The 15,356-nt window shown below is 42.3% G+C and overlaps 1 protein-coding gene across 4 annotated transcripts in view; it reads right to left on the bottom strand.

The window, feature by feature from the left end:
• LOC121538175 (DNA (cytosine-5)-methyltransferase 3B) overlaps positions 1-12,021 on the bottom strand; it is a 69,492-nt gene extending 57,471 nt beyond the window's left edge. The window contains exons 1-2 of one of the 4 annotated variants that reach the window (XM_041845980.2): positions 11,855-12,021; positions 3,783-3,893 (exon numbers count right to left, since the gene is read on the bottom strand). In XM_041845980.2, the coding sequence (XP_041701914.1) occupies positions 3,783-3,842 (60 nt within the window). In that variant the 5' untranslated portion in view covers positions 3,843-3,893; positions 11,855-12,021. The other 3 variants (XM_041845983.2, XM_041845982.2, XM_041845981.2) reach the window with 3 other exon arrangements.
• Positions 12,022-15,356: the final 3,335 nt, after the last annotated feature.

Raw genomic sequence — 15,356 nt, 5'->3', positions numbered from 1 at the left:
ATCTATATAACATCTTTAGATTGTCACACCTCTTTTGCAATGACAGGGAACACAGGGCTAGGATGGGAGGAGGGTGAGAGAGGAGGGAGGGAGGAGGGTGAGAGAGGAGGGAGGGAGGAGGGTTAGAGAGGAGGGAGGGAGGAGGGTTAGAGAGGAGGGAGGGAGGAGGGTTAGAGAGGAGGGAGGGAGGAGGGTTAGAGAGGAGGAGGGAGGAGGGTTAGAGAGGAGGGAGGGAGGAGGGTTAGAGAGGAGGGAGGGAGGAGGGGTTAGAGAGGAGGGAGGGAGGAGGGTTAGGGAGGGAGGAGGGTTAGAGAGGAGGGAGGGAGGAGGGTTAGAGAGGAGGGAGGAGGAGGGTTAGAGAGGAGGGAGGGAGGAGGGTTAGAGAGGAGGGAGGGAGGAGGGTTAGAGAGGAGGGAGGGAGGAGGGTTAGAGAGGAGGGAGGGAGGAGGGTTAGAGAGGAGGGAGGGAGGAGGGTTAGAGAGGAGGAGGGAGGAGGGTTAGAGAGGAGGGAGGAGGAGGGTTAGAGAGGAGGGAGGGAGGAGGGTTAGAGAGGAGGGAGGAGGAGGGTTAGAGAGGAGGGAGGGAGGAGGGTTAGAGAGGAGGGAGGGAGGAGGGTTAGAGAGGAGGGAGGGAGGAGGGTTAGAGAGGAGGGAGGAGGGTTAGAGAGGAGGGAGGGAGGAGGGGTTAGAGAGGAGGGAGGGAGGAGGGTTAGAGAGGAGGGAGGGAGGAGGGTGAGAGAGGAGGGAGGGAGGAGGGTTAGAGAGGAGGGAGGGAGGAGGGTGAGAGAGGAGGAAGGGAGGAGGGTTAGAGAGGAGGCAGGGAGGAGGGTTAGAGAGGAGGGTGAGAGAGGTGGAATGAGGGGTAAGGGAGAGTTAAGGGCCTTCACCACAGTCAGGCTTCTTCCTTAGGGAGCGTAAGCCCTTAGCCTTGGGAACAATGCAGGCAGCTATGGGATATCAGGAATCTTCCTCTGGAATGCCAGACTGAGACATGGTACACTTCCCGCCACAGCTGTCCTCCAGTTGCAGAGTCACATGTCAAAGCTAACGCAGCCAGCCAGCAGACACAGGCCAAGACACAACCCAACCTAGGCCAGGCTAGCACAGAGCACAGCAGTACAGCAGAGCTGTGCACAGTTCAATCACATACCTAGGGCCCTATAAAATCTGTGTTGCGGAAAACGTGGATGGAATCACAGAATCCAGACATTAAAACGGAATTAAACAACATTTTAAAAAATGTTGAACTGCAGTACAGTACAGGAGCATCATGGCTAAAACTAACAGACTGGCCAATAGCTTCTACCCCCAGACCATCAGGCTGCTGAATAGCTACTAGTCAGCTACTCCCCCACCTCAATGGACAATTACCCTGCCCACACACCAATGGACATTTATATTTATCATTGTCACAGTTGTAAACATGTATATATTATACATGTTTTATTGAATTGTTTCCTTCAAACCTGCACTGTTGGAGCTCGGCGCTTAAGAATTTAACTGTACACTGCAACTACATCTGTGCATGTGACTAAATAAAAAAATCTAATCTAACATTTATTAATTTGACCAAGTTAATCATAAGACATGAAGAAAATGAATCAATTATTCGTCTCTCTCTCTCTCTCTCTCTCTCTCTCTCTCTCGTCTGTCTCTCTCTCCCGTCTGTCTCTCTCTCACACTCTTGTCAGTCTCTCTCTCTCTCTCTCTCTCTTCAAATTTAATGGAGGAGAAAAGAGAGCCCTCAGGCGGTGACATTCTTTATGATGGACCTCCAACAGTGTGTCTGCCCAAATCGCATTTCACTTAAGCCAACCTGGGCCTCACACACAGGCAGCACAGCACAGAATAACATAATAAGGCACGGCACAGTACAGCACAGCCATAGGCACTCAATGCACCCTGGATACTGGGATTATTACGCCATACAGGGGGCAGAGGTAGAGAGAGAGAGAATTCAACAGAAAGAAGAGAGAGAGAGACAGAGTGAGTGTGAGAGAGACTGACAAGAGTGTGAGAGAGAGAGAGAGAGAGAGAGAGAGAGAGAGAGACACATCCAGGTCGAGAGGTCAGTGCTAGAGTTTCTCTCATTAGTGAGATTAGACCTGAGGGAGCCGCCTTGTCCCAAACCAGGACACCCCTCTGTGCGTGTCAACGCTCCGTCTGTTACCCCCGTCGCCCCTCCCTACCCCCCTGTCTGCACCCCTCCTCCCCACATCTGGCTAAGAGAGTGTGCAGCTAAGCAAACATCGCTGTGCAGACGACTAAGGAAACATATCGGTGTCTGACATAGCCCCAAGCTAAAGATGCCCAGACAAGGCTCAGCCACAGCCTCTGCTTTTGTAAAAGTGGAAGCTTACTACATTCATTATGATATGCATATTCATCTAGATATACCCCATAACAACATTTTTCAACATAGCCATGGTTGTCCCATTAGGTCGGCTGAGTCTTCAACACAAACTCAAGTAATTGTATTATTACATAACCATTTGACTTTTCCAGTTACTCAAAGTAACTAATGATATAATCCAGGACTGAAGACCAAAACCTAACTGGCAAAGGATGCTACTGGGGCTGCCTGGAAGTCATATTGTTATACTCTAGCTAACTGGGCCCAAAGATTGTCCTACTGAATGGCTCAATCCAACCAAAACTATCACAGTCACAAAGTATCATGATCCAGTTTTGTGCGAGATCATTAGTGGTGGAACCAGAAGGAGTGTTATCTGAGCAGTGAGAAATTATAAGAACCTCAACTCTTGGAGCAGTGGGCATATCTCGTCTGATATGATCTGAAAAAACAGCTGTTGATGGAATTGCAGCGTCGCCTGAGAAAAACGCTTTGGAGGGTGAGTACCAAGCAGTAAGTACCAAGCACTGCAGTTCCCCAATAGAGGAGAGGAATGTGTAGATGGGTAACAACCAATGAGTAATACATACCGTGGCGTAAGAATCGGTGGAACAGCAACCTGAAGTCCACACTAGAGACCAAGACTTTTCTTGGTTGAGAAATGAAACCAATAGACAGCAGTAGCAGGTGTTCATTTGGAACATAAAGAGCCCACTGTGATGATGGATCTCACCACACACACTCCCCCTCTTCCATTTCCTCTTTCCCTCTCTCTAAATAGGCAGCTGCCCTGGCTGCTCCATGAAAGGCTATGACACGTCCAGGCCAGATGTACTGTGAGAAGTTGCCAGTTTGCTTTCTGAGGCCAAATGATTATGCACATTCAGCCTGGGAGGCTGGGAGACACAGAGGCAAGCCGGTTAAGTGAGGGAGGGAGCTGAGGCAGAGGCTTCTGGCAAACATAAGAGGAGGGGGGCAGACACTAAAGCCAGGCAGATGAGTTACTATGATATGAAGGGTGGGTTGACAACGTCATGACAATGTGTGCACATCTCGGAGCTGTCACACGCTTTTATCTTTCTCTCAGCTAGTTTTATCTTGTTCTTGATACCATGTCTTGTTTTGAGGTGTTTTGACTGATATGTCACATCTATGCTAATATTGCTCAAATTAGCATGGTAGCTTACTAACCAACAACTGTAGTGATGTATTTGAGAGACAACAAATGCTTAATGTGCATTTCTGTTTTCAATAAACATTTGGAGACAATATATAGTATAGTATAACAATGCTCAGCATTTTGGAGCAAAGACCCAGTGGAAAACGGTGTGAACAGTGGACATTTGGTCACTTTGTTGGCAATAGTAGGAGTGTGACCTGTCCTGACATGTTCTGAGCACTATCAGAAGACCTAAGCCCCCCCTACTTACTGTTGCCGTCATCTTGTCACTCTCCACCATGATAGCTGAAGAATACTTGTTGGATGGCATTACAGTTGCAGTTGTTTTCTTCAAGGATTGTTCTTTTGCTTCTCTTCTAACCTGGAAGTAAACCAAAGAAAATGATGTAGCAGTTAGGAGAGTGCACAAAACAGTACATTTAAATGTGCATTATTTCACACACAAAAAAACTTTTAATTTACATACATTTCCCATACTTCCCTCTTTTACAAGTTCACAAACTAAACAGATAGAGAATCTTGAGTCAAATACAAATAAAGTAGACTCCTTTGGGGAGTCCTGGATCTACTTCAGTACAGCCTGCTCTTTCCAAATGATGCTCTTCCACATTGGAAGAAAAGGGGGAAGAAAAAGTGTACCTGAACACACTGCAGAAAAAAGTTCAACTTTTAGCAGCACATTCACCGCGCTCTCAAACGGCCCTCTCACGAGTCGCAGCACCTGCGAAACGATCTACCCCAGCTCGGAGTCGGGCTCAGCAGACCAACGGCGCTGACAGACTAGTCTAGTGGGTTTGCGAGATGCCAGACATAAGCCGTCCACGACTCCTGCTGTATCTACAGACATCCCCCAAACAAACAAAAAACTCACTCTCTGAGAATGAGTGCACAACTGGAAAATAATCGCTTGGTCAGGTGGCTAGCTGCCAGCAGTAATGTTAAAGGGCTCTGGTGTTAGGATGAAGTAAGAAGCTAATGTTAAAGATGAACTGAAACATTTTAGTAAGTTAAGGTGATTTTTATAACCAAATGTGATAAAGAAGCCTGTTCCTACCCTTAAAACTGCTGAAAAACTAATTTATGTTAAAATGTTTGAAAATTGCCTTATCGGACTACTGTGTGCCACCATCTTGATAACATGCCATTAATGACATCACTTGAATGGTTCGTCTGACAGGCAGACCAGATTACAATCCATGTTAGTAGCCTCATTGAGAATGTTTTCATTTTGACAACAATAAAAATATGAAAACAAGTGCTTTAGCTGTTAGCTAGCTAGCCAGCTTGAATACTAATTTTTATAGCCAGCTGTTTCTAGCCCAGCTAGCTAGCTAGCTAGCTAGCCTCTACTAGGTTTGGCACATCTGAAGTCCCTCACTGCAAGCCATATTGAATAACATTTAATGCATAGTGTACACAATCTGCCTGCAAAAGTGCTGGCTAACACAGTATGATCCGATGCCCACATCAAAACTACTGTAATGTTTAACAAAGCTAGACCTTGCTTGCTGAATGAACACAAAAACATGTGCAAGTGGGTTTTCACTGGACTATAGACTCTTATTATATGCTACCGACCTGCTTTGTTATTGTGGACGTCATGCATTTAGCTAGTTTACTAATGTCGGGTAACAGTAGATCTGATGCCTCTGCCCATGTAATGTAGCCTACAGTTGAATGTGCTCAAAAACGTTTGCAAGTGTATTTGTATTTATTATGGATTCCCATTAGCTGCTGCCAAGGCAGCAGCTACTCTTCCTGGGGTCCAGCAAAATTAAGGCAGTTCATACAATTTTAAAAACATTACAATACATTCATAGATTTCACAACACAATGTGTGCCCTCAGGCCCCTACTCCACCACTACCACATATCTACAGCACAAAATCCATGTGTACGTGTGTGTATAGTGCGTATGTTATCGTGTGTGTGTGTATGCATGTGTCTGCGCCTATGTTTGTGTTGCTTCACAGTCCACGCTGTTCCATAAGGTGTTTTTAATCAGTTTTTTTAAAAATCTAATAGGAGTGGCAATATCGTCCGCTATTATCCTCAGTAATTTTCCATCCAAGTTGGCTTGTCATTGTTGATAAACAACAATAACTTTTTCACCTCTTCCACACACTTTACGGAATTCAAAATTACAATGCTTGTCTTTCATAATTTGGTCAGATATACTTGGATGTGTAGTGTCAGCAATTGTTGCTGGCATGCCATGCCTAAGTTTGCTAATTTTCCAATGAAAAAATCATTAAAGTAGTTGGCAATATCAGTTGGTTTTGTGATGAATGAGCCATCTGATTCAATGAATGATGGCTGAGTTTGCCTTTTTTCCCAAAATTTCATTTAAGGTGCTCCAAAGCTTTTTACTATAATTCTTTATGTCATTTATCTTTGTTTCATAGTGTAGTGTCTTCTTCTTTTTATTCAGTTTAGTCACATGTTTTCTCAATTTGCAATATGTTTGCCAATCGGTTGTGCAGTCAGACTTATTTGACATTCCTTTTGCCTCATCCCTCTCAACCATACCATTTTTAAATTCCTCATCAATCCACAGGGATTTAATCATTTGTACAGTCATTTTCTTAATGGGTGCATGCTTATTAGTAACTGGAATAAGCAATTTCATAAATCTGTCAAGTGCAGTGTCTGTTTGCTCCTCATTATACACCACGGACCAACATATATTCTTTACATCAACAACATAGGAATCACTACAAAACTTATTGTATGACCTCTTATACACAATATTAGGCCCAGCCTTTGGAACTTTGGTTTTCCTAGATATGGCTACTATATTGTGATCACTACATCCAATGGATTTGGATACTGCTTTCAAACAAATCTCTGCAGCATTAGTAAAGATTTGATCAATACATGTTGATGATTTAATTCCTGTACTGTTTGTAACTACCCTGGTAGGTTGACTGATAACCTGAACCAGGTTGCAGGCACTGGTTACAGTTTGAAGCTTTCTCTTGAGTGGGCAGCCTGATGAAAGCCAGTCAATATTGAAATCACCCAGAAAGTATACCTCTCTATTGATATCACATACATGATCATGCATTTCACACATGTTATCCAGATACTGACTGTTAGGCTGTTAGACTGGGTGGTCTATAGCAGCTTCCCATGCCAGATAATGTAATGTTCATTTCTCTACCAACATCGTTTTAGAGAATTTGGCAGTACGTCCAACCGGCATCACAACCGCAGACCACGTGTAACCACGCCAGCCCAGGACCGCCACATCTGGCTTCTTCACCTAAGATCAGCCACCCGGACAGCTGATGAAACTGTGGAGTATTTCTGTCTGTAATAAAGCCCTTTTGTGGGGAAAAACGTATTCTGATTGGCTGGGCCTGGCTCCCCAGTGGGTGGGCCTGGCTCCCAAGTGGGTGGGCCTATGCCCTCCCAGGCTCACCCATGGCTGCACCCCTGCCCAGTCGTGAAATCCATAGATTAGGGCCTAATTAATTTATTTCAAGTAATATACACAACTGAAATATTGTATTATTTTATAGTAATTTCCCATTTTTCTATGGATGTCTACCCCATGTGGACCTGACAGAGACAATGCAATATTTTCAATGTTTTGGCAATTGAATGTTCACTATTTTTGGCTTTGGAATTTCCATTAAAAAGCTCCAAAATCACTTAATGTTAAAACAAAACCGTGATTATTTTTTAAATAATCAAACCAAAACCAAACTGACATCAAAAAGCACTATTTGCTCAACACTACTACATTAAAATGCAATCAAAATGCAAATAATACAGCTCAAAAAAAATGTTTATCTCGATCGCCAACTGGAGTTTATAGTTTACCCACCTTTTTTTACCACTATATCACTGGATACAGGACAATGGGCTCATAATGAGGCCCGGGAGCAAACCAGACATGTCCATACACTTCCCCGGAGTAAACACACACACAGAGGCCGGGAAGGACCTAACAGGTCAACAGTATTGTCAAACATGCCACTGCAGAGAGAGAGAGGAATTTGTCTCGCAGGATAGTGATTTGACCCCGCTTTAGGGCGATGAGCGACATTTCAGATAAGGCTGGTTGGTGCCTAGTGATCAGTCGGTTACCGATTCATATCGTGTTTTGCGGCACTGCTGTTGTTGTGTTTGAGAGATAAATTCAGATAGATAATTTCAGCCACTGACTGAACGTTATTATCAATGGGAGGGGCACAACACCCCATAACAAAACAGAAGAGAAAGATCACATTCAGCTTATTATGCAACACCTACATCCCCATTTGCATGAATATTGTAGCCATTAAAAAAAGAATCTAAGCCCATACGCAAGACCAGAAAGCAGCCAGGGCCACAGGTGCATCCTGCAAACTAGGGGACACAAACACGCCCATGCACGCTCTCTATTTTCTCTCACTCGCTCTCTCTCTCACAAACACACACACATACACACACACACACAGCCAGGGAAAGCCAGGGAGAATCATAATTTATCACAGTCTGAGTGGTAAATTACTCAAGATTAGTCTCTAAATATACAGTGCATTCTGAAAGTATTCAGACCCCTTATCTTCTTCCATATGTTGTTACGTTACAGCCTTATTGTAAAATTGATTACATTGTTTTATACCCTCAATCTACACACAATACCCCATAGTGACAAAGCAAAAACAGGTTTTTAGAAATGTTTGCAAATGTATTAAAAATAAAACACGGAAATATCACGTTTACACAAGTATTCAGACCCTTTACTCAGTACTTTGTTGAAGCACCTTTGGCAGCGATTACAGCCTCGGGTCTTCTTGGGTAGGGCGCTACAAGCTTGGCGCACCTGTATTTGGGGAGTTTCTCCCATTCTTCTCTGCAGATCCTCTCAAGCTCTGTCAGGTTGGATGGGGAGCGTTGCTGCAAAGCTATTTTCAGGTCTCTCCAGAGATGTTTGATCGGGTTCAAGTCTGGGCTCTGGCTGGGCCACTCAAGGACATCCAGAGACTTGTCCCGAAGCCACTCCTGCCTTGTCTTGGCTGTGTGCTTAGGGTCGTTGTCCTGTTGGAAGGTGAACCTTCATCCCAGTCTGAGGTCCTGAGCACTCTGGAGCAGGTTTTCATCAAGGATCTCTCTGTACTTTGCTCCGTTCATCTTTCCCTCGATCCTGTCTCCCAGTCCCTGCCGTTGAAAAACATCCCCACAGAATGATGCTGCCACCACCATGCTTCACCGTAGGGATGGTCCCAGGTTTCTTCCAGACGTGACGCTTGGCATTCAGGCCAAGGAGTTAAATCTTGGTTACATCACACCAGAGAATCTTGATTCTCATGGTCTGAGAGTCCTTTAGGTGCCTTTTGGCAAATTCCAAGTGGGCTGTCATGTGCCTTTTACTGAGGAGTGGTTCTGTCTGGCTAATCTACCATAAAGGCCTGATTGGTGGAGTGCTGCAGAGATGGTTGTCCTTCTGGAAGAGTGACCATCGGGTTCTTCGTCACCTCCCTGACCAAGGCCCTTCTCCCCCGATTGCTCAGTTTGGCCAGCGGCCAGCTCTAGGAAGAGTCTTGGTAGTTCCAAACTTCTTCCATTTAAGAATGATGGAGGCCACTGTGTTCTTGGGGACCTTCAATGCAGCAGACATTTTTTGGTACCATTCCCCAGATCTGTGCCTTGACACAATCCTGTCTCGGAGCTCTACGGACAATTCCTTCGACCTCATGGCTTGGTTTTTGCTCTGACATGCACTGTCACCTGTGGGACCTTATACAGACAGGGGTGTGCCTTTCCAAATCATGTCCAATTTACATTTACATTTAAGTCATTTAGCAGACGCTCTTATCCAGAGCGACTTACAGTTAGTGAGTGCATACATTTTCATACCACTCGTAGAACAGTTAAGTGTGTCGTTAGATGCTTTTTTGCCCCCCGCGTCACTTTATACACAGAAGATCACAGCTAAACATAGAATCACATGGTTTATCCGCCTCTGTGACCGCCAATAACTTCAGAACAAAGTTGACTACAAATACAAAGTTGCCAATGTCTTTGCAATTGATACAAACAAACAATCAATTGAACTTACCACAGGTGGACTCCAATCAAGTTGTAGAAACATCTCAAGGATGATCAATGAAAACAGGATGCACTTGAGCTCAATTTCGAGTCTCATAGCAAAGGGTCTGAATACTTATGTAAATACGTTTTTTTTTTCTTGTTTAAAAAATAATAATAAAAAGTGAAAAAATGTCTAAAAACCTGTTTTTGCTTTGTCATTATGGGGTATTGTGTGTAGATTTATGAGATATTTTTTTTTATTTCATCCATTTTAGAATAAGGCTGTAAGGCTGAATAGTTTCCGAATGCACTGTATATATTTTCAACAAACTTTCAAACCTCTGTTTTTAACGCTTCTTTAGAATCACACTGAAATGTAAAGCCACATTGTTAAGTTAACACTAGGCAAAAGCCATGGCGACTGAGGGGGTGAAGGTAGGAGGTGGAGGGGAGTGGGGGGGGCAATAAGGGGCCACATCAAAGTTCTTTCGGCGGCCTGAATGTCAGAGATTAGGCGCTTCAACATGAAAGTTTTTTTTTCCCCACAGGGGGTGTCACCGCTAACCGCCATTACAATTCTGCACCCTACCTTTTAATTTACTATAAAAAATTATAATTTAAATGGTCATTTAGCAGACGCTCTTATCCAGAGCGACTTACAGGAGCAATTAGGGTTAAGTGCCTTGCTCAAGGGCACAGACAGATTTTTCACCTAGTCAGCTCGGTGAACTATTCATAAATTCTGTGTGCAAGAAACTGTAAGCCTATTTGTTATATTTGTAACCTCCAAGTGGTTCAAATTGGGGCAGAGATACAGTATACGCCTCTGTAGACACATGGAACAGAAAGAGCTGTAAAGAAATCACAACAGCCCTAGCAAGAGTGCATATGGACACTCAACTACAATCAGCCTGTCTAAAATATGGGTTATAACTCCATATGGAGATATTCAGCATGCTGGTTTGCTCTGTGATGAAGGTCTTCTGTACAAGTGAATTAGATGAAGGGTTCAAGAATGCATCCTCATGGTGAGGCAAATATATTGTTTGAAAAATGTGGATGTTTTAAAATGAGTGTGTTCACACGTGTGCGTGCAGCGTGTATGAGGGGTCAGAAGAAACCACTGTCCATGGATCATACCATCCCTCGCCCCTAAACACAACGTATAGTTCTCGAGAGATGAACAACAAAGCCATGGCAACGAGTTTTAGTTCTTAATTAGAAACAGTATCCATGTGTGAGGGGTTAAAATGTATCTTTGGAAGTCCCACTACAGCATGCCTTGAGCAGGCCCAATGCGGGTTCACAAGGTGCGGTGTCGGCTACAGTCAAATACTCCAATTATCCTATTACTTTCGCGCTGATGCGTGTGCACTCTCAGAGAATAAAGACCCAACTTCAAAGACTCTGCAAACTTGATATAAAAGTCCACGCAGGTGCACAACAGTTTACGAATTCTATAACACTCAAACGACTAGGCTAGGGTTATAGGCATATTATATTATGTTTCAACATTAAGGCCTACTACATATAATGATTATGAAGGCACATAGGATTCCAGAAAACAATTATTCCAAATGAGCCATAACAAAATACTCAACTCTCTCTCTCTGTCTCTCTATTTCTCTCTGGCACGGCATGGAGTAGGAAACATGCGCTTGCTTGTATGAAAAACGACGCAATCGAACTTGAAATGATGTTGAGGAAATTGTGCCAATGCCACAAGAACAATCTAACACTTCGTTAGTCAAGTTCAAGTTCAACCAACTTTTAAATAAACGTCCAAGACACGCAAAAAATTAATCACAGCCTTCTTGAAAATCTATCCTACTCACGCGTAAAAATGCATTTGATCCACTCGCCACTTCTGTAGCCAACTATACAGGCTACTAAGTGTGCGACGCAGATGAACTCGACGAATTTAAAATGCAATATAAAAAATTCCCATACTGAATTTGGGAATTTTTTATTTCACAGTAAATATCCCTATATTTGCCATGTTTGAGGATTTGTTGGGTATTTTCCCTTCGTTCATTGTTTCCAACTTACATAATCAATCATCCGCGCAACCTTGTTGCATCAATTACATCGAAATGTAGCAAAAAAAAGAAATTAAGTTGACTCCCTATCGACAAATTACTGTAAAAGTAAGAAAGTTGTCAAACCTCATGCAGGAATTCTTACGGTCTCGAGCAGCATGCTGTAGTGTAAATTGATCTCCTGAGTGCTGTTTTGCAGAGAGCACAGCCTAGGCTACTTGTACACTTATCGTGAGAAGGGCAACTGTACAAAAAATTACCTGTTGCAGAGGTTGTCATTCGGAAAGAAAGAGGGGGAAGAGTTGAAATTGATTGGTCCTCTCTCACTGCTTGCTCACACTCTACTTACCTCAACCTACCCGCGCCTTTTTTACCCTGGGGGCAAATATCTAAGCGGAGTTCTTTACTCCTCAAGTATGCCTGCTGCAATCTTTTTTCTTCTTTTTTTTTGCTACAGTATTCAGGGGTAACTTTTCCCGGGTCTCGAATCACGCTGTAGCTGAATAGAAAATATATTTACCTTTTCCAGTGTTAACCCTTAATAGACCTGCATTGCATTATCCACCATTTATAAACGGTTCTGCCAATGGTCTAGTAGTACCCCACTGGTCCTTATTAGGAGAGTGCGTGTACGTGTAACCTAATGTCCACAATAACAATATATCCAAACATTTGAAGTTGTCAATTTACTGAAGTCTTATTAAATCCATTGGTATAATAACAAATACATAATCATAACTGTGCCCATTTAAAGGATTCTATCACACATTTTTCTTACATGTTTCTATGTTTTGTATTGTAACCTATGTAATGTTCTTCGTTCATCCTACCTGCAAACCAAACCTTAATTTGAACTTGATTATTGATAGGGTTGCAAAGGGAGGGTATATTACTGGCACATTTTGAAGTTTACAAATAAACTACCAGCATTTTGGTAACTTTCAAGGAGTTTATGTAATTTATCACAAGACATCTAGTGGCCTTTTTGGGTACTTCAGATTTTCACAGGTGTCTGTAGTTATCGCTGGCCCCCTGTGTGGCCTTATCACATGTAAAATATCTAAAATAATACAATAATTGAATTTTAAGATAAAAAATAGAATGACAAAGCTGTGAAACATTATCCTAAATATAACCTATCAACTTTGTGAATACCATTGCTGTTTAATATGAGGGTTTCAGCATCAACTATCCTTTATATTTTTACACACTTTTATTTATATTACTTGCTACTGCACTGTTATAATGAAGTGTTTTGTAACACTAAAACTAGTGGCAACTGAACTGCCACCAGCGTTAAGGAGACAAAACTAACTTTGCTGGAGTTTTGAAACATATGGGTGTAAGGGCGGCAGGTAGCTTAGTGGTTAAGAGCGTTGTGCCAGTAACCGAAAGGTCGCTGGTTCTAATCCCCAAGCCGACTAGGTGAAAAATCTGTTGATGTGCCCTTGAGCAAGGCACTTAACCCTAATTGCTCCTGTAAGTCACTCTGGATAAGAGCGTCTGCTAAATGATTGAAATGAAATTAAAATGAAATAAGGGGTTATGAGACAGATTTAAGGTGTACTAAAACATTCATCCTAAGGTGTTCTGAAACACCACTTAATCATTAGTTGTGCAACACCTTGCAAGAGGCTGGGAGCACTAACCCGGAAAAGATTGAAAACACTAGTATGGTGTTTCGAGTCCTGTTTAGTGCAGAACTAGATCCCTTCTTCTGGAGTTTCCAAATACAGTAAATGGGAGTCCCTCCTCTTATTGTGTATTCCCTGCTCTTGTGCTGATAAACTCCTCATTGGTCATTCCAAAAGGTCAAATGTACAGTATTATGCTCAAACAAAGGATATGAGAAAATATAGTTTTGTGAAAATACAAATTAATACGTTTGTCCAGGATAATAATAAATTTTCGAAACATCATTTTGAAGCTTCAAATGCCTTATCTTTTCTTTGCAAATTACCAAATGACAACAAAACATTAACAGGTCTTTCACATTTTTATATTGATAAAGTAAGACAGTTCAAAGATCAGTATGGTATTTATCACATTAATATTCTTCAAAATCAACAGAAATATGGCATTATATTTCACATTCATGGAAAAAATACAGGCAATGACTGCTAATGTTAGCAGTAGCACTTACAAAACTTGTACGAAACCTCAGCCCAGGGCTCAATGAAGTCTTTATATTCAGATGTTGGTACATAGAAGGTTCTTCAAATGGATTGAATCACAGAACAGTTGAGTTAGATGATATTGAATTGGCATTAGCCTGTGATCCTTGTCTTGATTGGCTTTGGTTAGGATTGGCCAGCCTGTGGTAACGTAGTATGTATGTCAGAGGTGGCTGGTGGGAGGAGCTATAGGAGGAAGGGCTCATTGTAATGGCTGGAATGGAATTAATGGAATGGAGTCAAACATGTGGTTTCCATATGTTTGATACCGTTACATTGATTCCGTTCCAGCCATTACAACGAGCCCATCCTCCACCAGCCTCCTCTGATGTATGTATATTTTTCTGCAGGGAGACAGAGAAATAGCAAATAATAACAAGCAATAATGATAGTACATGAATGCATAGTTAAGTTATTAACTTCTATAATATTAATAAATTGCAATATGAATATACAATTATTATATATATCAATAGCAATATGCAAAATGGATATACCTGAATGAAGCTATGCAACTATAGCAACCAGACAACAATATGAACGTCAAAAGTGGGATGCAATAACATGCGGCGTGGTAGGCCAAAGCTAGAGCAGGCTAAATTAGCAGTGGCTATTTAGTGTAGCATATAGAAAGTGAGGGAAGCATCAAACAATATATAAAGCTCATAAAGCTAGTAGGCAAACAAGGTAGCAGTATTAACTAGAAAAACGGCCTTCATTTGCAAAAAAAACAAGTGCATGAAAGGTGCAAACAATGACGTGTCAATAAACAACTACATGTAGCATCAATAACACTGATCAATGAATCAAAATGGCTGTTTGACTTAGACTATAAGCATACAGTGACTATTAGCAGCTGAAATGCTACACAAAATAAATGTTTCCTTCTTCAATGTAATAACATTTTGTACTCACATTGTCATTGACACATTCTTTCTTGGAGTTTCACCTGAGCGTTTGTTGTGCTCTTTCCTGTGCTCCTTCCTGTCTGAGTTGTTGAAGGACCTGAATACAGGGGTGGCGCCCGCAAACTTAGCAGTTTTTATACTTGACTATAGAGTTTGCTAGAGTGCACACCTGATATGGGGGCCCAAGTTCTTCACACAGTATGTGGCTGTGTGGTTGAGTGGGTAAAATTCCAAATAAATTTGCCATCTTACTGCCCCAAAAGTTGTGGGTTCATTTCCTGTCCCTCAGTCTCCTCCTGTTTCTAATAAAGGTGGGGTTCCTATTCAGACTTGAGATGGAGAAGTTGATTTAACATACAATTTTTTACTTGAGTCCATGTTAAGTCTACTTATCTCAAGTCTGAATCGGACACTATGTGCTCAATGTAACAACGTGGTTCAGCATAACAATTTAGTCCTGAAGACTGGCTGAGTGGACTAACGCAGTATTTCGACAAGCAGAAGACTAGGGTTCACATCCACCTTCTCACATGAAGGCCCACTGAACACGTTACCTCTGCTATAATTTACATAGTCCTAAACATGTATAATCTCACAATGGGCCTGTCAACTGTAGCCTATAATTAGGGGCGGGGGGGATAAGACTGAGATGTCTTATTTAAGATACTCTTTGAAGCTAT

This window comes from Coregonus clupeaformis, chromosome 24 (genome assembly GCF_020615455.1).
Source record: "Coregonus clupeaformis isolate EN_2021a chromosome 24, ASM2061545v1, whole genome shotgun sequence".
Taxonomy (NCBI): Eukaryota; Metazoa; Chordata; class Actinopteri; order Salmoniformes; family Salmonidae; genus Coregonus; species Coregonus clupeaformis.
Note: the sequence above shows the minus strand (reverse complement) of the source record. Positions and strands in the feature narration are given on the sequence as shown.